Source organism: Acyrthosiphon pisum, chromosome A2, assembly GCF_005508785.2.
Source record: "Acyrthosiphon pisum isolate AL4f chromosome A2, pea_aphid_22Mar2018_4r6ur, whole genome shotgun sequence".
Classification (NCBI taxonomy): domain Eukaryota; kingdom Metazoa; phylum Arthropoda; class Insecta; order Hemiptera; family Aphididae; genus Acyrthosiphon; species Acyrthosiphon pisum.
The window spans coordinates 68215712-68233255 of NC_042495.1; the positions used below are offsets into that span (position 1 = coordinate 68215712).

The 17544-nt window shown below is 27.5% G+C and overlaps 1 protein-coding gene across 1 annotated transcript in view; it reads left to right on the forward strand.

Moving 5' to 3' along the window:
- LOC100163525 (synapsin) overlaps nt 1-1246 on the forward strand; it is a 13763-nt gene extending 12517 nt beyond the window's left edge. The window contains exons 9-10 of the mRNA XM_001945241.5: nt 632-722; nt 852-1246. Coding sequence (XP_001945276.1) covers nt 632-722; nt 852-1045 — 285 coding nt within the window. The 3' untranslated portion in view covers nt 1046-1246. The remainder of the gene's footprint in view (nt 1-631; nt 723-851) is intronic.
- The last annotated feature ends 16298 nt before the right edge of the window (nt 1247-17544 follow it).

Genomic DNA, 17544 nt, shown 5'->3' on the forward strand with positions numbered 1-17544 from the left:
TTATTTACGAATATCATAAGAAAAATGCAAAAAAAGCAAAATCAAAATTGCATATTTGAACTCTGTGATGAATTGAATCGAATTTTGTTTTTGATTAGCTATGTCCTGTAGTACTATGAAAGAAAATGCAAATGCTACAAAATCCTAGCCCTAGTTATAACTATGTATTTAAAATATTACAATTTTAAATTGCTCATAGCCCCCTTAAAAATTTATGAGATCCTCGATAATATTTTTACCTTTTAATTTGATAGTAGGTCAATTCATTCTAATATCAAATATAACAACACTAAATTGGTTTTACCGAACGAAAATGTGCTGTTATACGTTTGCTTGCAGGTGTACCACCCGGTACTGGGTACCAAATATAATATTTACCATCATACGTTTAAGAATAGCCACGTATTTTTTTACATAACCGTTATGTCAAATTGTTGTAATTTAAGTGAATTAATAAATTGAACTATTACATAATAATAACATATTAAGTATGTCTATGAAAAATTATTTTACGGACCAATCCATCATCCAACTTAAAACTAACATGCTGATCGATTCCTCAGTGAATTTCTATTACGTTTCGTTAAATTATGAACGCTTTTAATTAATAAAAAAATATGTATTGCACTAGACACAAGTATTGGCAAATATGGGTCTCCAAGCAGTTAGCCAACCACAAGAAGAAGAACCACCAGCTATTCCAGCGAGACGAGATTCTTTGGGTAAGGCTTACAATGTTCAGCCAAAATAGCTTTTAAAAATATAGCTCATATTATAATAGCCATTTATGAACTACTGAATATAATATAATATGTAGGTATGCATAATAGTATACAATTTGAAATTCGTAGTTTCAGAGAGCAGCGTGACCAGCAGCCACCAATCTAGCCAACCGGTGAAAGCGAACCTAAGCCGTCAAGGGTCCATCGTTTCAGCTGCGGCTCCAGTTCCGGCTCAGCAAAACAAAGCAGGGCAGCTGGACGACACCGAAGACACGATGAAAAATCTGAGGAAAACGTTCGCTGGAATTTTCGGCGAAATGTAAACGCGGACTCGCCGAAACCATAAAACTGGAATACCGACGAAAAAAATATTGGAGAAAACATACTTTAACATAAGACTATTGTGTGTTTGTATCACGTATTATTTATGCCTTTTGACATTAACAAGCTAAACTGTTGATTTAATGGAACGAAAAAAAAAAAACTAGAATAGTAAATTTATACGGTTTGGACAAAAATCGTACGCACTAGATGTTTATTATACGAAAAAATGCGATGGGATCAACAATTTAATCCACCGAATACATTATTATTTCAATATTATTCGAGTTACATAGACAAAACCTGTTAAGTTTTTATTGTTTAATTGTAACCACTTGGCTTATGCAAATATTATTTGTTTTAGAAAAAAAAATGTTTTCCCGCCTTTCTATAAATTTGATTGTTTTTGAATTACGTTATCATTAAACATCATAATATAACCCTATTAATACTTACTCTATACTATCTATTATGTACATATATTATTATATTATAATATATGCTATAAAGAAATTACATTTTAAAACGGTCATAATCATGGTTAAACTCAATATTGTGTGATCGATTAAAGCAATATAATTTAATATATTATATTAATATTAAACGTAATAGAATAGACATAATAATACATAACAATATTATCAAACTAATATAATCATACTATTATACAACATTTCTTTTGGCTTTACATATTATTATAACAACATATTTTTAATTCTTTCCTATACTAAACATAGACATAATAATAAGTAAAGGTTTACCACCCGTAGAACGTTTTGACTTATTTTATTAGTTAGTAAGTTTTAATTGACACCAAACGAACGAAACAACAATAATTTTAACTTTATAATCATAATTATATATTTTAATGATAGGCATTTTATACTAATAATTTGCCAACATCACACATGACGTGTGTATTATAATATTATACAAACACATTGATTTATGGAACAAATAAACCTAAGTAGACTAATTTTTTTTTTAAATAGTTATTTGATACAATATTTTATGATAATAATTACTTTAATGGTTAATTATTATTACTATTACTCTTTGTTAATTAATTGAATTCGATTTTTTACGAATCTTAATTATTTATTCTTTATAAAGTTATTGGAAAATTAAAGGAAAATATTATTGTAGTAAGTCCAACTTTGTTTTTTTAAACTGATGTCAATGACCTCTGCGTACATTCATGTTTTATCCTGCATTTGTCCATTTTCAATAACAACATTGCAATGCAATCATTGCAATTCAAAATATACTTTGGAGGAATACACAGTGCTAATAAAATATTGTATGAATTCTAAACCAATATTTTGTAACATAAACATAATTATAATCCTGTAACATTTTTGGAAAATAAATAATTTTTATTTCTTATTTAATTTAATATTTTATAAAATTGTTCTAAATTAGAAACATTATCAAGCAATGGTATTTACAGTTCTTAAAAATATAGAATTTTTTAATGTGTATTATAAACATAATTAACTGATTATCATAATACATTAATTTCTATATTTATAGGTAGCAAAAATGTAAATTGTGTTCATTTGGGTGATGTCTGCAAACATTTTTTATATTGTGTTAGTATAGTCACCTAAGTAAAAGAACGTTCTGTTTTGAACATGTCCATTATTGTTCATAGACTAATATTATTACAATATTATACATTACTCCTTTACATGACTGAATTATTTTTAATTAAACATTCAGTTTTCAAATTGTTAATAACTAAAAAAAGCGTTCAATAAAATTAAACAAACCATGCCGAATATGCTATACTTTGAAAATTAATTAGAGTAGAAATTAATTGTTTAAACATTAGATACCCCAAAACCTTGGGCTGAATTATTCACACATGAATGATTAATGCGGACAATGTGGTCATATATTTTTCGATTTGTTATAAAATTTACTATCAGAATATTGGTCTCGAGAGGAATTTATTATACATTCAAATAACTAGAAAAGATTGTTTTAGTATTTTTATCGTTTTAAGTTTATAATTATAGCGTATTACAGATATCTATAAATACGTTATAGATGTCCGATAGGTGATATCATCATAAAATTGCTTGTAACACACAGCTGAATCTTCAATAACCGTATCAACAAAATTTATTTCAACATCATACTAAAGAAATGAGATTTAAATTATCAAGAACACTATACATTAAACCTATCTACTTATTATAGAGCTTGTAACAGTTATGCATTTATACCTACTGTAAAATAATATGTTTTATTGCTGTTATAATATGTTTCATAATATAAACATGTAGTTAGTTAATAACAACTATAGTTTTATAGAATCAACTCTGCAATAACCTAGGTTTAAGTGAAATAATGAACTTTATGGTTTGAAAAAAAAAACTATTGAGTCCTGAACGATAATGATAATGACAATATTATATATAGGAAGCTTTGTTTATCATTGTTTATATCCAATACATTTTCAATATTTTTTTTTGTACTGACATACTGTAATATTTTTCATTGTGTTGATATTACATGAATTTGTGTACAACTTGTGTAAGAGTAAGGATAGGTATACCGTATACGCGTGTGGGTGAACCATAGTCATGATTTCTACATAGATACCTAAATAATAATTGATGTGTACCGACTTATAATGCACAGTTTTGCTTAGGGCTATAATAAAATATGCTTACTTCAATAGTTGTGTTGGTTAAGTTTAAAAAATAATTAAATAATATAAAATACAAACTTCGCTATGTCGTATAAATTATAATCACAGAAGATAATATAACCAACAGGCAACAAGGATACACGGGCCCAAAACGTACAGAGCACCAAACAACCATATTATAAATCCGTAAGTCCATTTCATCAAAAATCAATTATGTATTATAAGTCTCTTGTAACTTATAAGACCTCCATTCTGTAGAGCTTGTGGAACACAAATTAGAGTCTACGCTATATTAGGTATTATAATTTATAATCTCTTGGACTTGCATAATGTAAGCCTTTCTGTTATCTGTTACTCTCAGACTTGTCCCTGTACCCTGCCAGTACAATAATGTAATACCATATTTTACCCTATTGGTACAATAATTTAATACAATATAATATTAAAACCGTGCACTTGATTTTTTTGTAAATTTTAGAATTTTTTTAAAATGTATCCTGGGGAATAACAGATGCTTTCGTTAAAATGCAAATAAACTCCAACAAGCGATTACTCGTCTTAAATGTACTTCAAAGAAACATACAAATACATTTTTAATACTTAATTATATGAATAGTTTAAGTGATATAATATTTCCATATTTGTTTGTTTTGTAACCTACCTACCTACATATTTCGCAATCAATTTATAACAAATTTAGTTTAAATGCAATAATTTATTATTATTATGCAAATACCATAATAAATATAAATACGGTGATTGGATATTTTTCAGTGCTATACTATTGCTTTATATTAGAAGTAGATGTAGGTACTTGGAAAATTATTTTGATCCAATTTTCATGATAAAATGTCAAAAAAATAATATTTTGCTTACATTCTTAGCTATGGAACTATAATCGGAAATGCGCAGTTTGTGATTGACTAAAAAACAAAAAACCAATGTTATTGATACTGTCAAAATATTTAAGTACATTTAATGTTTAGTAGCCAAAAATACAATATATAGGTCCTCAAAAACAAATACTAGCGTAATAACTAATTGGCCGAAATTGTCTGGTATCTCAAAATTATTAATTTTCAAATATATTGCGGTACTCATTTTTATACTTGGGTTATAAAGATATAAAATATTAATTTTTCATTCGACACACACACCGCCGTTGTCGTTGTAGTATTTTTAAATGAATAATACACTCCTCTCAAAATAAAATAAATCGTTAAAGACACATACTTTTACAAAATGTTTTACTCAAAAATGTTGAACCATTAAAATTTTACACTAGATGTTGAAAACGTATTTCCGCTTAAAACATTCCTATACGTAGTGTACCAACTCAGCTATAATATATTAAATGTTTTGTCTAGTGTGACAGCCGTGGTATTTTCAAAAGAATCCCAGAAAATGTCCGTGTTACTAAAAAAAAAAAACACAAAAAATGTCAAGAACATTAATCTCTAGACTTGAGTAGTCTAGTTTGTTTATAATATTTGAATTTCCAAATGGACTAACATGGGATGCGGACATTGAGTTTACTTTTAATGTAGAGATTTGCATTCACTAATGGTTGAAGACCACTGAACTAAAGGGAAGTGTATTTTATAATTCCTTATAATAACTGACATTTAAAACAATGCATCTTACACCCCAATTAACTCTAATCTTAACCATCTATAAGAACCTTGGAAATATTCTAAATTCAAAACCTTGATTTTATCGAATTGAGTAACGTCGAACATCTGAATTTACCAAAATCTAAATTAAATTTGGTTGATATATACTCTCAAGTTTTGATCGTAGTACATATTATAGTTAACGATGCATGTATATTTTTTGTGTAAATTAATTTCAAAAATCTTATTAAAATATTTTATGATAAAAATATATAGTTATCTAGTCATGCAAAATGAAATTATTATAAATTATAAAAAGATTTAAACTACATAATTATAAACTAAATTAAATAAATATGAAAAATAATTAATTGAATAAAAAAAAAATGAGCAGTTAATCTCTTTTATTGTCAGTCTTAAAATTAATCCTTCTAGAAAAAATATTATCAATGAAATATCAATCATCCAACGACGTAAAAATGATTGAGGGTAATAGAATCCTAGGACCGCCTTAAGTATAAAAACAAAATTGACTTAAAATAAAAAGAAAAAAGCGCCTTAAAATACACATATAGGCAAGACACTTACTTAACTGTCGGACCATTTATTATATTACAACAACCAACACGATTTATGAAATAAATTTCTTGTTAAATTTTTAGTAAAATAATAAAGTTTGAAAATACAATAATCTAGTTGAACATTTTACTAGGAGTGCATGGTGTAGTTTTCAAATCTTTTTGAACAATATCAACAGAGTTATAGCCAATTTAACTAGAAACTATTATAGCGTATTGTCAACAATTTATTAGATAATATTCCCTGCAGCCCGCATTACAATGCACTATCCAACACCTAGAGCAACCAATAAACAAAAACAAAAAAACATCATTGTAAAACCAATATGTTCCCAAAATAATAGGTGGTTCTATTTTCCTCCAAAAACGAGATACCGTTTTCCTCCACTGTCCATTTTCCACCGCAAAAAGAAAGGTTGGTTTCCATTTTCCTCTACAATATTTTCGACTTAAGTTATGTCTATTTCCCTCCAATATTTTAGAAATTATTTTTGTTGTAGAATTACATTCCCAGCGAGATCCCAACAAAAACACTCTTGACATACTCCGTGTAAAAAATAAACGAAGTATATAAAAAAACGGCTCTAAATATAATTTTAAATGTAGCTAAGTCATTGAACAATAGATATCATTTATGTTAAAACAATCCGCTAAAAAAATTAACTTAGCTTGATTTCATTATCGATTTTTTAGCAGATTATTTTAACATAAATTATATCTATCGTTCAAAGACAGCTGCCTTTAAAATGATATCACAACTTTCAGAGCCTTTTTTTTATAGGTACTAAGCGTTTTTTTACACGGATTTTGTTGGGATTTATTTGTTGGGATATTTATAACAGTAAAATAATACTTGGTATGACATTTAATATTTATATGATAGATATACGTATAGCGTATATGTGTGTTTACTGTACCGTCTATACCTATTAGGTATATTATGTTAATATTAGTCATGATTAATACTACAATTAAAGCACTTAACTTGGCCTTAACTAAGCTTTCTTTCTACTACTGACGAAAGTTATGAACAAAATTTTATTCGATAAACGTATGCGTAGAATATACTTATTATAGATACAGTAAATTAAATATTTTGGTGATGGTAGTAAGTTAAATTCTAATTTTAATGATAAAATGCGTTGAAGAATATTTCTGCAAACTTATCTAATCTATGCGCTACGCAACACTGCACTTTACAATAATAAACTTTAATCTGTAAATAAATATTGTCCTATAATATTATAACTAACGGTAAAAGCTAAATCAAACATCTACTACACTACGTCGAGTGTCGACAGAATAATATTCTAATTAAGAAACCGATGGTTAAATATATTTTATTCGATAATAAATATAACGATAAAATTAGGTTAAATATATACTATATTTAATGCTATACACTAGTAGACTATACGTTTTTGGATTGCAGTGCAGTCTGTACCACATATGGTAAAAAAGATTCTCACCTTTCATTTGATACCGAATATAATAAATTATGATTTTGTTCGAAACGCTTTGTAAATCTATTAATAAATTTGAAGAAAAAAATAACTTTCAAGGCAATGAATAGTATAATTCTCATAAAATTGTGTCCACTGAAGAAGATGCAGAGGAAAGATTTATAATCAAATATACAAAAAGTGTTATAACTTATAACTGTATACTGTTAAGAATAGTTTCGTATTGAATTTGAACGATTATAATATCATTATTAGTGCAAACTCGGAGAGCTTTTAATAATACGGTTGACTGAGTATAATTGCAGGTGGAATTACCAGAAATTAATATCTGATAGTTTATGAAGCGGAATAATAATTTTCTGAAATAGTATAGCGAGGGTGAATGCTCTATAAAAGATACTGGAAGCACAAACAAAAAAACCGTTAGGTCGGTAAAGTAGATATTGTTAACAAAGTATAATATCCAGAACAATGATAATTATTTTTTTTTATACATTTTAAATAGGTACAATATATATTTTATTTTTTTATTTTATACAATAATCATGGGCGTTCTCACGGGGGGGATAGATCCCCCTACTAATCTTTATTTTCTTACATATTAGTAATACACGTTTTGTCTACTTTTGTCAAAGTTAAGGAAAATTGATATATTTCCTAAAACGGCTATAGATGCATTACGTTTATGTAATTTTGAAATTTTCCCTAACATCTACCAACTTTTCAAAATACTATGCACCTTGCCAGTCTCTACCTCAACTCCAGAAAGAACGTTCTCGTGTTTGACCTAAGACCTATCTGAGAAAAACAATGACTGAAGTAAATAGACAATTTATTATAACCATATTTAATTATTTTTCTTATACTATGACTAGCTGCCGGCCTTCCTCTGGAAGAAATTATTTTTTTATAATTTAATTTAAAAACATATGACTATTTTTTGGCTATACAAATAATATAATATAATTACATATTGTAGTTACTGTTATTGATAATTTCTGAAAATTATATATCCTACATTTTGAATTCAACCACTGGAGTGGTAAGTTTAATTATTTTTATTATAAAATAGAGATAAGGTAGAAAAAAATGTAACAATAAATTATTTTTTCAATGAATAATATATATTTCAAAATGGAAAAATGCAAATGCAAACAAATTAATAAATAATTAATAATATAATAATAACAATAATAAATAAGCAAACAAACCGGTTTCCTTCATCCCCAAAATCATGTTAGATTCTTATACATACATAGATTATATTTTCTAGGACCGTTTTAATGGATTAACATTGTTGGCCATTCGTAAAGATGTGCCTATTGATTCAGAAAAAGTTCTTTACATCATGTCCGAAAAATCGAGAAAAATCAATATTTTAATTTGAATTTAACATAAAATTAAAAATCAAAATACATTATTTAAACTGATTTATAAAATTGTTTTATATTTTAAATAAAAAGTATAATAAAATATCATATAAATTGACCAGTTACAGAAGTAGTTAGTAGTGTAAAACGTTAAAGAGAATTGATAAAGATCATGGGCTGAAACTTGAAAGTTGAAAGTATTGTGTTTTGAAATGTTTGGTAAATTATTATGGTTTTAAAATGATTATTAAAGTATGAATGTTGAAAAGCTTAGTTTTTGGTTGCATTATTTTACTTTTGATATTCATATAGGTACCAAATATACAGCTCACTAGGTACTGTCTACAAAAATGGTAAAATACATGAATATATAATAACACAAAATTTGTAAATATTATGATTACAGGGGTGTGGGGGGCTGAGCCCCCCACTATTAAATTCAATTACATTTTCAGAACCCCCGCATAGAAAATTCCTGAGAACGCCACTGACAATAATATATTATACAATCTGTACAGTTGATGCACAATAAGCATATTTGATAAAGGCAATATATATTAATTGAGAAATTCAAAGAATTAATATTTTATTTAAATTCCCATACCACCTGTGTATGTGACATCCGTAAAACAACTATTTACTGTTGATAATTAAGAAAAAAAATTTTAATTTTTAATTTTATATCCACTGCAACTAGAACTACTGTACCAGTTGCTATAATTAAAAAAAAAAAATTTTAATCAAAAGGGTACATTTGTATAGATTTAACGTTAAACCTTTCATACTAAAGACTTATAAGTACCTACATTATTAATGGGCATTATATACCATTTAGTTTTAATAAAATAATTTTATATGTTTGGGTTTAATACAATAATATGTATAATGTGTACAATATAAATAACTGTAGTTTATCGTGAAAATTAGTTTTTCGTTAACAATGTTAGAAGTGTGCAGTGAACTGGTTGTAGGTGTGTCGCAACTTTATCATACTTAATGCATTTATAAATTTCCAAGTACTTAATTTTTATATCAATAATGATCATTATATTTCATTACGCTATATCATATATAGCGGCCAACTATTATTCGTTACTCGTAAGGGTTAGACGTCCATGTCTTTTAAAAATCGTGGTTTTAGTATAGGTAATATTTAATATTTATTTATCATAATGTTTCGTTAAAACGGTTTGTTATAAAAAATGTGCCTCGAACATAAATAAAAAGGTTGAGAACCACCGTTCTAAACTAACGAGAATCATACAATGACTTATTAAAATATAATAGATAGAATAAACTATTGCACTAAATTGTATCGCTAAAATAAAAAACCGTATTATCCAAAATACACAGAATAAGAAAAATGTATTTTTAAAAAGAACTAAATCAAAAATGAACATCATCCTAAAATAAGACAAATAATTTATTGTCGACAAAACTATTAAAGACTAAAATAATAAATATATATTATTTACACCAACGATTTTTATTATTTTTTTGTCAAATAATCATATTACAATTTACAATAGTCAATAATTAATATAGAAACCGTATGTTAATACAAAAAAAAATAATAGTTTTAATGATGTACGTCTTAGAATGTTCCATTGCATTTATTTGCGAGGATAAGACAGTACAATAATATTATCGTACATAACATTATCTATTATCTGTATACATCATTACTGACTAATTCCATGATTAAATTCGTGTATTATGTGTAATTTGTAATGTTTTCGTTACACCGCCAACGGTTATTATAGGATTACATTACCAGCTATTATATTTAAGTTTAAAATATGAGTGTAAATTTGTTCGGGTTTAAAACAGACTAAAATCATGACTATCTTAGCAACTTAGCCATAATGGCTCAATTTTTATTTCTATACTCAAAAATATGATTTATTTAAGTTTATCTAATGCAACTGGACGCGTGGTGATTGAAAACTGAACTGCCATTGCATTTTAAGCAATGCCGCAATTAACTATAAAAAATAAAATTAATCTATATTATACAGTTTTAAAATTAGGAGCAAGCAACTATTACATATTTTCAACAGCTATCAAACAGACGGAAAATTTAACTTAAGGCATTGGCAGAATGCAACATTTACTGAAGTCGTGTGAAATAGTTCAATTTGGTAGTAAAGAAATGTCTCAAACAACAAAAATAATGGTTCTAACTTCTAAGTAAATTTTGCAACTGTTATTTTTATTTTTTTTTTATAAAATTAAAATAACTTTGATAACTTTGTAATTTTAGATAATATATAGATAGGTACCTACTTTAAATTCTGATTTAAAATATGAAGTCACTGGTAGAACAATCATTTATCACTAAAACAAAACAATATTCAACAAATATAGGTAATATACTCGTAAAGTCATAACTCGTATATATTTTTATAATACTTTCAATAAATGTAATAAAATATTATTATACGATAAATGTTAAGTTATCTCAACTAAAAAAATAAATATACAACATATCATGAATATACAATTTTAATTAAGCTATGAAATAATAACAAAATTGTTTAAAAACGTGGAGACCTATTGACGATTACGCTAGACACGAAATCAGAACTTTTTGATTGATCGACATCAACCGTTACAGTTATTATAATATGGATATAATGTATTAGTATACGATTTTGAATTGTTCAAATATAATAGGAAAAATAACGAATTCAAATTTAACACCTTTCAACTTATTTAAAAATTATTCATAAAAAATTTCTTTCATAATATGAACATTGTCTTAAAAACAGTTTTTATCATTTTGTGAACAAAATAGAAACCTCAGTAAACGGTATAAATTTCAAATCAACTGGGTTTACGAATACATTTATCATATCGCTTAAAAAACGCTTAGAGGTAAAAACTAAAAAAATATATAAAAATATATACATCAGCATCAATGTTATTTTGTTTGGCCATTTTTGAATATTTAATACAGAATTGAAATATAATTTTAAAACTATGAAAAGAATAAGACAAAGAAATAAGATCATAATATAATTTTTAATATTGTGATAAAATATGTATTTCCATAGAACATGTTTTTTTTCTTTTCTTTGACAATGATGAATTAAAATGGTTTTATTAATGTAAAAACATCTTGAGAGAGAAAAAAAAACAAATAAGTATTATATTATATTATAATATAAAAAAATAGCTTTAACGTTACACAAATTTGTCGTGTCTTAGTTGTCATAGTTGCGATAATATATTAGACTACATGGTTTTGAATTCATTAAATTCATCAAAGTATGCATCTTGTTAATGTATATTGTTTCTGAAAAACACGTTCTTGGAAGTTTAATAATATTATTTTGTGATATACTGTAATTATTAAATGTTACTATCGTAAAATATTAAAGGAACACACAACACAAAAAAAAAGTTTTTTTTTACTTTGAAAGAATGTTCAATTTTGAGAATAATGGTATAGGTTTAACATTTCTACTCAATTATTCAATAAGTTATGACTTTATGAGCAATTGAAAAAAGACGCGTGACGTCATTGGGCCCGGCTTATCGTAATTGCATATCTTATACGTGTAAAAGTTCCTCGCTTCACACAACGATTTACCAATCTAAAAATTTTATTTTTGAAATTTAGTTGTGAGATTTTATGTGTTTAAGACGATAAAAGTATCAGAAATTCAATATATCGTTTAGTTTTTTAAATATTAATAAACAAATATATTTGAGTTTTTAATCAATCGAATCGTTAAAAACCTGTTACAATATTACTGGTATCATTATTATTTTAACAATACGAAAGAGGTAGGGCTAGTATGGTTACTGCTTTACTGTACATTAGGTGTCATGTGGGTCACCTTAATACATTTAATCTTTGAAATCAATGATATTATATTATACTATAAGTATACAAAAAACGATTCTGAGCGGGGGCGGTCTGTCAACCTACATCAAGTACCTATATTTCATGATATGTTTTTTTATATTTTTAATAAAGTAATTCATTACACTATTTAGTATTAGTATAATATTTAATTTTTGGCAAAACATTGCATATTTTGAAAATTTCATTGTGTGTATGAAATATAATAATATATTGTACTTTAAAAGTTCAAGAACACACGAATAATAATTTTAAATTACAACAAAATAGCCATAAAAAAGTGTTTATATATTTTTAGATTTTAAGTTACAAAATGAAACTATGAAGTATGATTACTTAATATGAGGAACCTCGTTTTAAATTTTCAACCATTAGCTATAAAAATTTAACCTTTATGAATTTTTAACTACAAAATATTTTGCAAATGTTCGAGATTTTTACGAAATCCATCAAAAATCTTACTTAAAACTCATTAAAAAAAATAATGTTACTATGTATTTTTTAATTTATAAATAAACAACCTATGAAGGTTTTGAGTAAAAATGCCACTTTTAATTTTCACACCCCCAATTACTGACTAGATTTACTTTCCTACAAGAAAACATGTTGAAGTAGAACATAAAAGAATTTTTATACTTCCCCAAAAAGTGACGACGGACAAAAAAAATACCGAAATCATACATTATTCTAAAATCAATAACATTAATTGTTTGTTATTATTTTTATTGAATGATGTATAGTAGAAGTGACCAGAATGTGGCTCACGCAAGCAGCATGAGGTTCTTAAATCAGTTTCATGTGGCACTTGATACCAAGCTCAGAGTAAAATTAATAAATATAATTCCATTAGGATCGGTGGTGCTTTTTAGTATATTGTGTAGCCCAAACTAGTTATGTTATGTTTCGACCGCGCCAGATGACGACGAAAACAACAGATTGTGACTCACCTCGAATTAGCTTTATACATTTTAATCTCCCTAAATTAAGGTTAGTGGCTTCCCCTGATGTATAGTACAACAAGTCGGTACCTGTGACACTTTAACGACGGGCAATGGAAAAATTGAGTACCTAATACCGATTGTAGGGAAAGTAATCGACGGACGAACGAAGATCGAGTTGATAACAAAAAGAAAAATAAGGTTTACCCTGGCGACCAAATAAAAACACCTTTTAAAAAATCTAGAATTTTTTTTTAAGTAAGTTGCGATGTTTTGACGTTGCCTGCAGACGGCAGAATCCACCAAAACATATCTGGCGAAAGGGACCTGGGACAGTGCCTCTACACCTCGAGATTTATAGAATCGATTTGTTGTCCATATCTTAATCACACAGTTCATAATCGCCCGCGTTTCATCGTGACGTCGTCAACGAGGCGCCTGCAGTCCTCTATGGCTTCTATTCGTCTTGCCGCTTATACGTCGTTACCTAGACCGAGATAAGTACTCTATTATTATTATTATTATTATTATTGCACTCCTTTTTCGGTATCCTAGCAACCGGCCAGTTAACCACTACAGCCATCATACTTATACCTACCTAATACAAATATAAACACGGCCCTTTACGATTTCGGTCGCTGCCAGTCTGTGCAGCGGTTCAATGTTTAGTTGACGATAATATTATAGCAAATAATAAGACGATGCTCGGACCGACGGCGCCAACCGCGCACGCGCGTTATATAACAGCGATCACTTTCGACGCGAGCAGAAGACTGCGTCGAATAAAGCTAAGCTAGTTTCACCATTAGATAATATATCGTATTGTATATTATTTATGATATTCACGTTTTAATCCTCAGAAATTATACTTGCAGTGCGATGGTTTATATTTTATTTATTATAAAGTTTTGCCGCCGTTTATCTCGTATATAATATATCATCTGTCATCGAACACTTAGACACTCGTTTTACGAAATACTATATGAACTGGAAGTTTGTTCTTCGTATATTATTATATAGTCATGTTATTACAACACACGCGTATTATATCGCTGGGTCAAATATATTTTCGAGAAAAAAAAAATGTTTTTTCCATCCCCTCCAAACACATACATGGCGTTGACGAAATTTGGACAAAAGTTTAATCTGGAAGTCCTATTGCACCAATTTGTATTACGTATGCGCATGAACCCTAATTGGGGCTTAGCCTGCACAAATGATTTCCAAGTGCCCTAACAAATGTCTACGTTTGACGAGCATCATTATTTTATAGCGTGTATAATATTTGAATGATCAGTAGAAACTGTTTACAAATTAATGAGAAATAAGAATTTTATATTGATGCATTTTTAGTAACAGTAAGTTTTTATTTTTGCCCCAACTTTCAGTCTAATCCCTGTAACAAATTATATTTTATTCGTTAAAGGAATCTACTATAGTACTTACCTATATATCTAAGTCCAGTGCATTTTTGTATGTTTTGCTGTTATTGGTAGAATATTATTCTTTCATTAGGTTGTTTATTATATGTATGTATTATTATAGTACAATAAGCATTATTTTTTATAGAGGGAACGGAAACAATATTCATAACCTTGATAGGAGCGTGGTTATGCAAATCTATAAGCTTATGCTTAATTTGGAAAACAATTTATACTTCCTTAAAATTTGACCAAATATCTTATGATGTTGTATGCGGTGGCGAGGAATAAAAACAACGTAGATAAATTATTGTGATACTTACATAAAAACAAATTGGTGAAAGTGGGTAGAATATTGTACGCACACTGCAGACGGACCAGCACAACGAGTGGGAATATTTGGCTTGTTATCGACCTCACAATATTATAGTATCACCGTATAAAATTTTAGAATTCAGTATATATATATTATTATTGTTGTTGTCTTTTTTACATCGGAATGGCCAGAATGAATTTAGCCACATACGTATACATACAACCATGAACCCATTTGGTTTTATGTTAATGCTTTTATATATTATGTCTCTAATCGTTTGTTGGATCGAGCAATATATATATATTTTTGCCAATAACGTACAAACTATATATTTTTATGTGACCTATTAAAAGTCCTCAGTAGGTTTTATTCATTTAATTTCGTTTCATTATTTTATTCATCAGTATATCAATAATAAATTACTATTACCTAATTGAAAATGCAGCAACTTCTCTTAACCATCAAAATAATAATACCTAATTTGACATTTTCTTAGGTTTTGGGATAAAATAACGCAAGTAGTTTATATTTAATTCATATTTTTTTTTCACACATTGATTTATTTGCATATTTAGAATAAGTAAGTGCTATACATTTGTTATCTTCCTATATTTTGTGAGCTTCAAACATATTTCACTTTATGAACTCATAAAAATTATTATTCTCGTAAATTAAATTGTGACCATATTCAATACGATATTCATTAAATCATATAAAAGTGGTAAAAAAAAACAATCGTATATAGTTTAGTTTTCATACTAGGTAGGTATATGTACATAAATATTAACTATATTTTGAGAAAATATATTTATCTGTGGACGTAAAATACTATATAGTTATAAGAGGACGCTACACGCGCATGTGCTGTCTCCGTCTTATAAATGAGTACCATGGCAAATTTTATGTTCTAAATAATCCATTTAACTATATTATTATGATTAGTATTGGAGTGAATTTAACTATTATCAAATTTAGAAGTAAGAATATCATCTAATGAACTTCATAGGATGCTTTGTTTTTTATGTTTTAATTTTAAAGCAAATTATATGAGTTTCTTAAAATTGTGAATAATTTGTGCATTTTAAAATACTTATAGCATGCTTTTAAATTAAAATCTAAAAAAACTTATGAGGTTCACTAGATTATCTACTATTTATCTATCTCTTATACTCTTAAATTTGATAATAGATCAATTCGCTCTTATATTATACATACCAGAGTTAAATAGATTATACAAAACGTACAATTTGCTATGTTATGCGTTTGTAAGACAGAGATAACGTGGTGGTTATAGCGTCCTCTTAAAAATCATACAATCAGGTAAAATTATCCATACCTACCTATATGATATAATAATAATATGGTTTTAAGTACTATAAAACCGTGTAATATAACATATATATGTATATAGTCACTTGTGTATTATATATATGAGAACACCTTTTATATCGTTTTATACATAGGATATAGTCATATAGGGAAAAGCATCGTAAAAGCAACGTAAAAGCAAACAACTTGAATACGGTCGACCTAACGATAGTGACCATGGAGAAGTTTTCTATAGACAAATACACATTAGTTTTGAGCTCGTTTTGTTTCAACCCGACAGATGTAGTAGGTACCTACCCAGTGACGATACAAATGGTTAGATGATTCTTTTTCTTTTACACAGTATAATGTATAACAAACGGCAGTAAAATATTATGATTGGTCTACAAATATTGCGGGAGAAAATGCGTGTTTTCTCCTTAAAAATCCAAATAATAGCCACTCCGAAAAATCAACAACACATCCTCCTCTATGACGATGTGACGTGTACATTTTTCTGTTTTTCAACAAAACAATTTTACACTTCTCGCTTGTTTTCGATTCGTTCGTTTTTACGATTACTGAAATATAACACAATAATTTTATGTATTATTGTGGGCTTGTCATAAAAAATTATATGTACCGGAAATATTTTTCATTTATTGAGTATATTATACTTATTTCGTACAATAATATATGCATCACACTTATCAAAAGTGGCGTATCTGGAGCACGCCCAGTGGGCGGGGCTTTAGTGATTAGATTATTTTTAATACCACTCTTGTTACGGAGGTCTCCAACTCGACACCCCACACAAATCAACTTTTAAAAATATTTTTTTTTAAAACGTTTTTACCTATAGCGTTTATTTTTAATTTATTGCAAATTTCAAAATTTAATTTTTACAGATATCAACTTTTCAAGGAGGATATCAATTATCAACCTGCCCCCCTCCAACAATATG